The sequence below is a fragment of the Salvelinus alpinus genome, chromosome 3 (assembly GCF_045679555.1).
Source record: "Salvelinus alpinus chromosome 3, SLU_Salpinus.1, whole genome shotgun sequence".
In the NCBI taxonomy this organism is placed as follows: Eukaryota; Metazoa; Chordata; class Actinopteri; order Salmoniformes; family Salmonidae; genus Salvelinus; species Salvelinus alpinus.
This window is the reverse complement of record NC_092088.1, coordinates 69581809-69589585: the sequence shown is the minus strand read 5'-3', so window position 1 is coordinate 69589585 and position 7777 is coordinate 69581809. Positions and strand designations below refer to the sequence as shown.

Here is a 7777-nt window from a genome sequence, read left to right as displayed (position 1 = left end):
CCTCGTCCCTTCAGCCCCATGCCCCCTACCTGCCACAGACCCAAAACTAACGTTGGGGACATTGTCAATGTCACTATATTGATATTATTGTTTTTTATTGATTTTTTATTCTTATCTTCTACTGTTCTAGTCTATTACTGTTCTGTACTTTGTCATGTATTTGTACGTTTCATGTGGACCCCAGGAAGAGTAGCTGCTGCATGTGCAATAGCTAATGGGGATCCTAATAAACTAAACTATATCCTATTAAAGTGATAATATGCTGCAGTAGTTGTCTGGTCAAATGACCATCAAACATAGGTAAATATACACTATGTAGGCTACAGTGTTGATGCAAGTAGATGGTATTGATGCAGAGTGCTACATGCAATCTGTCTAATTTAAAATGTAATGCTTGTAGATAATGAGCAAGATTGATCACAGATTGGTCAATAACTACTGAGGCGAAATAATCCCTGCCGCACGGGTGGGTTTACCCAATGTAATTAACTAACCAGAAAAACAGAATCCAGACACTATAATCCACAACTACGGTCAGAGTAATTGTTTTTCTGAGTGGGGTGGGGGGGGGGGGCTACATCCGAGAGCAGATGGGGTGTCTGGAGTGAGGTACTAGTGAGTCATTTCAGCTCTGAACGCAATGGTGAGTAGTGCACCATGAAGACACTCACCGTAAAGGATTAGCCTATTTTGTGCATCGAGTAATAGATAGGTCAATCTGAGATACTGTTAAGGGATTGGGGGTTTGTTGACACCCTGGGCCAGGGCATCCCAGAGAACCAGGCCCGGCAGATGGATGGAGAGAATGTTGCATAACTGGTGGGAGGGCTGCTCAGTAGGGCTAGGACTGGAAGGTTCCCAGTATATGGAGAATCTTCATTACCATCCAAGTCAATATTGTATTAGCGACATAGTTCATCATCTTTCGTGGCAGTCTTATCATTAAAACCGAGTAACTGATTTGGTTTTGGGTGCTACGATTACACCATTCATCCAATTGATTCATTCACATCTCTGTGCAATGTGGTATCCCTTATTATGTCTCTGCATTTAGTTTTAATGATTTGGAAGGCTGTGGACAAACAACAATTGAAGACCACTTTGGAAAACATGCTAGAATACAATCAATACTAAATGCATTCAAGTTATTGCTGTCTTTGTGCTCCAACTCCCTCCATCCATCTTCCCTCACCCCCTCTCTTCTGCTCCCCAGTCCTTCACGAGTGTCCCCTACCCCCTGACCCCCACCTCAGGCCACAGCAGCGATGACAGCAGGTCAGGGATGGGAGGCGGGACAGTCCTAATCTGCAGAGGTGAATATAAGAGGTCCCATCAGCCCCACCTGGCCTTCATAGCAAACCTAGCATAGACCCACACACACATCTACTAGAGAGAGCTGTTGTCAGAGCTCACGTCCACTCGCCTGGCTAGCCTTCACCCAAGAACCCGGTGAGTAGCAATAATTTCCAGTTATTCACATTATTATTATTATTATTATTCACACTTTGTTGTCTTAGGTCTCGCTTTATGTCGTGTTGTGGTGTCTCTCTTGTCGTGATGTGTGTTTTGTCCTATATTTTTATTTTTAATCCCAGCCCCCATCCCTGCAGGAGGCCTTTTGCCTCCTGGTAGGCCATCATTGTAAATAAGAATTTGTTCTTAACTGACTTGCCTAGTTAAATAAAGGTTAAATAATATTTCAGAAACAATTGTCTAACTTGCAAGGGTAGCCGCTGAGTACACCCATCCATTCAGAAACCTACTCCATGATGATAGACATTTGATGGATTTTGTTACTGTACTGTTCGACATTTTTTTGTAGAAAAGAGAAGTGGGAAAGAGTAAAAAAATTGCAGAATATTCTATTTGAATTATTGAAGACCTTGTCCTGTGCTGAGACTGTTTTGAGTGGTGGGTCGGAGAAACAAACCGATTTGCGTTAAGTACTGACACTAGATGTAGGGTCTTAATATGAACACCCTGTTGTTGCAGTTCCTGCTCAGCAGCTAATTCTAATTTGTAGTGTATTCAAGGTTTAAAAATACTTCTTATATTTGTAATTTCCACTTTAACATTTCAGACTTGATTTGCGCTAACTAAAAAGGTAACCCCTACAAAATGTTCCATTAATTATAATCCACACAATAATTATTATTTTCCTGCTGTGAGAAACTGGTTAAATTAAGATCCTACAGTATATCTGTAGTTTGTAAGCTATGAATATGGCCCAATGTGTTTTCCGGATAATTGGTGCTCATCTGGTTCAAGGATGTATATTACAATTAGACAGAAAGTTCTTGATGTTGGAAATGTGTTTTAGACAGAACAACAATATGACATTCTTTTGTGTATTCATTTTCAGAGAGGTCTGTATAATGCTAGTTACCCAATTGTGGAAAGCAAATTAGGCTGATGTTTTATTTCATTGTTTTAGATTTCAATTATCAAGGAGCCATTGGACATTCATTTTGATATTGCTTCAACATAGTTAAATTGGTTCCAATATGAAACATTGTAGGTCATGAGCCATGTTGTCAGTTTTTGGAATGTCATTGTAAGAGAGGATAAGATTGAGCAACACTTTAGACAGTCTGCCTGCTCAGCATATTCTTTATGTTGTCCTTGTACTAAAGAGATTAGCCCAAGTGTGGATGGCTGGCCGCTGGCTTGAAACGAGGAGGGTGGAGATGGTGGGGAGGGGGGTGCTTATTAATTTGAGCTGGGGATTACATGATGAAATTGGGTCATCATTTTGCGTCACTCAACAAGGTAGCCTATCCGAGATAGACATTCAATTACAAGGGCAATATGCATTTAAAACGTAATCCCACTAATATCAGATCAGTAAGGGGATTAGGCATTAGGTTGAGCCCTCAGACAAGGTTGTGAGGGGCTGTTCAGTGAATTAAGTTCCTTATAAAACGTGTAATAATGTAGGTATCAAAGCAGATAGCGTTGGTGTTCAATATGCTCTATGTTGTTGAGGATCGTCTTGCCAGTAGCTATCTCCTTTCTTCTTTTCTTTCTTCTAATTTCTTCCATTCTAAGCTCCAAATGTTCATTACTGAAGAACAAGCCTGTATTGTCATGAAAATGTGAGCACTAGATCATGTACTGTAGTTTTGATGGGAGGATCAAAATTGGATGAAATCTGTTTCCCTCATTTCCCCAGTTGAGGAGATTTCATCAAGACGACAACACTTCAGAGAGGGATTGAACACATAACCACCTGCACAAAAAAAACAGCTAACTACTAACCATGAATCTCGAGGTCCCCAAGTTGGAGATCAAGTCTGCCACCCGTGTCACCGGGGGCCCTGCCACGCCACGCAAGGGACCCCCTAAATTCAAGCAGAGACAGACTCGCCAGTTCAAGAGCAAGCCCCCCAAGAAGGGAATCCAGGGGTGAGGCCACATTCATTGGGTTTTCTTAGTTTCAAACAGGCATTCGACAAGTGCACAATAACATTTTCATGAGCTCTGATTATAAATAAATTAACTCTGTCTCCTTTACAGCTTTGGTGATGATATCCCTGGAATGGAGGGTTTAGGCACTGGTAAGTTCATTACAACTGTTCGTCTACTCTATCTGTGCCTTCCCTAAAAACTGTAGAAAACCATACTGGGTTTGCTTGGTCTACTGACTGTTACTAAACATAATATGTTTCCTCTGCAGACATCACAGTCATCTGCCCCTGGGAGGCCTTCAACCACCTGGAGCTTAGCGAGCTGGCCAAGTATGGTATCATCTAAATCTTTCAGACCTCCACCATCCATCCCACAATCCTCTACTTCCACATCCATCTACTTACAACCAGAGATTGTGGATACATGAAGATAGTTCACTCAAGCAGTTTACTATTGTAAAAAATATTCAATGTTCCCGTCTGTGGAAGTGGGTGTTCCCTCTCTTTCGTGAGCGTGCTTTCCCGCGTGAGCTCACAGTTCCTCCATAATAACTGGAATGCACACACAAGAAAGGAAACAGCTGGCTCTGGTCTAGTTATTGTCCCTGAGCTAGAGAGATGTCTCACTCTGGGGCACCACCTCCAGGGTGGGGGCAATAACTAGACCAGAGTGTCCCCACCCCAATCAGCAAAAAATGAAGGTGGGATGTGTTGCTTTCTCTACCGTCTCTGTTCAAACTATCCATCTGCCCCCAGCCCTCTCACTGTGTTTGACTGGAACTATCAAAACATATACCAAAGTGAAGAACCCCCCCCCCCCCCCCCCCCAAAAAAGGAAAGCGGTACAGAAAATAACCGTCTCCATCTTTAACTGGTTTCTTCTTTTGTTTCTGCAGCTGCCAAAGTTCACATACAACATGTCTGCTCATGATTAGGACTCTGTTCTGGTACCTCTGTCTATCTTTATCAGGTTTGCAGCGATATTCTATCTAGCATTAACCAGCAGCCATTTTCCTTTTCTCTCCTCCCCTATCTCCAAGCGCTTCTCTTCTGCTATCCTCTTTTTTGCTCCTCTTCTTCATGGAACACAACAAACAATTTACGAAAAGCAATGCAGCCTCAAAAGTTGAGTAAACAAACAAGTGACATACCCGTGAAATGGGTGGGTTCTCATTTCACGTGCCTCGGCACTTCTTTTATCATTATAGATGAAATCTGTCATCGATGCCGAATATCACATGTCCTGTAGAGATGAGACGGTTGCTTGTCATGGCTGAGCATAAACTGTAGTCTGTCACTGGTACAATGTGGATGAAACAACATCATCCTCCTCCCCCTTTCCTCTCCCTCAGGATCACCAATCCTTCACTGGTACACACACCTTTTAACAGAACAAGGATTCTATCATTCTATCGTCCCGTTTAACTCTGGCATCCTTATTTTCCACATTTTGTATAACAAAGAAGAATTTGAGACTATCTTTATTATGTAACGTATATTTTAACTAAGTATTCTCAGGGATATAAACTTGTTTTATGGCTTGGGATAAAAAACACCTTGTCATTGGCAGTTTTAGCTCTTGCTGCCTTCACTTTTACCACAAGCAGCATGATAGACATTGAATGGAGATTAATGAGTGTGCAACATTACTACAACAGATGCAGATTCCCCCATAAACCTCAGATGTCAAACTTGATTTCAGATGTGATTCTCACCTGATAATCTACCATACTAGGTCACTGTGATTGGGCAGTAGTAGTGATGTCTTGTGTAATCTTGTTTAGGTTACCTTCCCCAATGCTCATGTTGACGTCTCTTTGTCACTTTATTTATTTGGGCATGTCATCTCTATTTCATGAATTTTCTCTATAATTCATTCATTCCATCCATAATTTCATCTCATTCCACAATTGTCATGCTTACCATCATTTTGTTTGCTTGTGTTTCACTGTAGTCTCATTTGTATCGTATTTCTTGAGATCAATGTACACTTATGTATACATTGTGGCCAGTCATTTTAATAGCCTATATAATGTATAGATGTATTTATTTAATTTTTGCATGTTCTCTGTCTTTTACTTTGTCCATCGCATGTTGGCATTGTGTCTTGTGTATATTGTGGGTGTTGCACACTTATTTTATCATTATGTCATCTTTTCATTATGTCTGTTTTATTTTGCACTTGTCCATTTGTAGTTTGTGTTGTGTAATCATGTAAAGACCATCTTTCCTCATCATTATCTCTCTATCATCTCATCCATCATCGTAGTGTTCTCACCATACAGCCTAGTGTTTCATCATCATTGTAGTTGATCATTTCACTTAATCTCTAGATAGAACATTGACCTCCACATTCCTTGGACCAGTCTGCACTGATACTGGCCTACAGAGTGTACATTCTTAGTTCTATGCTAAATTTTGTCACTGATTTGCAATATGTTGTACCGGCTGAAGAATAACCTTTTAAAATGCCCTTAACTTATTTTATCTTACCATTTTTCATTCTTCTCCTTTTCTGGTAAATGAGTTGAAGGCCATGGATAGCCTACAACAGCTAGTTTGTGTTGGAATCCTAACCCTGACAGTGAAAAGTTACTTGAGGGGTTTGTAGTCTTGCAGGATGGATGTCCATGTTGTCTCAGTTTCTTGTGAATGTAAAATTAGTAGCAGTGAATGAATGGTAAGAAATAAGGGATGAGGAAGATGGATGCTTCAGCTGCCAACATAGGCTACTCATGTCATCAGAGCTCTGTCCTTTGTACAGGATCAAATCAAAATAAAGCTAAAAACAAAAGGAAAATAAATATTTTGCCTGGTTTATTTTTTAAGGTCTATAAAAATATAGCATATATATGATATTACAATATCTCCAATAAAGAGGATACATTCCTAGCTGGCATAGCAGTATCAATTTTTATTTTTTATTTTTTTAAGTGTATTGGCATTTCCCGCCACTGGCACAGGTTTAGAGCAGTTCATGACACACGTCCACATAGAATTGGTTTTCCAGACTACTGTTCCAGAAAATACAGTGTCTTCAGAAAGTATTCAGACCCCTCAACTTTTTCCACATTTTGTTATATTACAGCCTTATTCGAAAATGTTTTCAATTGTTTTTTCCTACACACAATACCCCAAAATGACAAAGCAAAAATGGAAATATCACATTTACATAAGTATTTAGACCCTTTATTCAGTACTTTGTTGAAGCACCTTCGGGAGCGATTACAGCATAAATTCTTCTTGGGTATGACGCTACAAGCTTGGCTCATCTGTATTTGGGGAGTTTCTCCCATTCTTCTCTGCAGATCCTCTCAAGCTCTGTCAGGTTGGATGGGGAGTGTCTCCGCACAGCTATTTTCAGGTCTCTCCAGAGATGTTAGATTGGGTTCAAGTCTGGGCTCTGGCTGGGCCACTCAAGGACATTCAGAGACTGGTCCCGAAGCCATTCCTTGGCTGTGTGCTTAGGGTCGTTGTCCTGTTGGAAGGTGAACCTTTGTGGCAGTCTGAGGTCCTAAGCGCTCTGGAGCAGGTTTTCATCAAGGATTACTTTGCTCAGTTAATCTTTGCCTCGATCCTGACTAGTCTCCCAGTCCCTGCCACTGAAAAACATCCCCACAGTATGATGCTGCCACCACTATGTTACACTGTTGGGATGGTGCCAGGTATCCTCCAGATGTGACGCTTGGCATTCAGGCCAAAGAGTTCAATATTGGTTTCATCAGACCAGAGAATCATGTTTCAGGCTGTCATGTGCATTTTACAGAGGAGTGGCTTCCGTCTGGCCACTCTACCATAAAGGCCTGATTAGTTGAATGCTGTAGAGATGGTTGTCCTTCTAGAAGGTTCTCCCATGTCAATGGGCCCAGCGTCGTCTGGGTTAGGGGAGGGTTTGGCCGGCCAGGAAGTCCTTGTCCCAATGCGCTCTAGCGACTCCTGTGGCGGGCCGGGCGCATGCACACTGACACAGTCGCCGGGTGTACGGTGTTTCCCATCCGACACATTGGTGCGGATGGCTTCCAGGTTAAGTGAGCACTGTGTCAAGAAGCAGTGCAGATTGGCGGGTTGTTTTCCGGAGGACGCAGGTCCCCTTACCTTCGCCTTTCCCAAGTCCGTATGGGAGTTGCAGAGATGGGACAAGACTGTAACTACCAATTGGGTATCACAAAATTGGGGGTAAAAAAAGAAAAAAGAATGATGGAGGCCACAGTGTTCTTGGGGACCTTCAATGCTGCAGAATATTTTTGGTACCCTTCCCCAGATCTGTGCCTCAACACAATCCTGTCTCGGAGCTCTATGGACAATTCCTTTCACCTCATGGCTTGGATTTTGCTCTGACATGCACTGTCAAATGTGGGACCTTATGTAGA

The 7777-nt window shown here is 41.8% G+C and overlaps 1 protein-coding gene across 1 annotated transcript in view; it reads left to right on the top strand.

The window, feature by feature from the left end:
• The window catches only part of pde6gb (phosphodiesterase 6G, cGMP-specific, rod, gamma, paralog b), a 34839-nt gene extending 30616 nt beyond the window's left edge, over nt 1-4223 (top strand). Inside the window, exons 2-5 of the mRNA XM_071393868.1 lie at nt 1214-1449; nt 3173-3405; nt 3517-3557; nt 3677-4223. Of these exons, the coding sequence (XP_071249969.1) occupies nt 3260-3405; nt 3517-3557; nt 3677-3753 (264 nt within the window). The 5' untranslated portion in view covers nt 1214-1449; nt 3173-3259 and the 3' untranslated portion in view covers nt 3754-4223. The remainder of the gene's footprint in view (nt 1-1213; nt 1450-3172; nt 3406-3516; nt 3558-3676) is intronic.
• The last annotated feature ends 3554 nt before the right edge of the window (nt 4224-7777 follow it).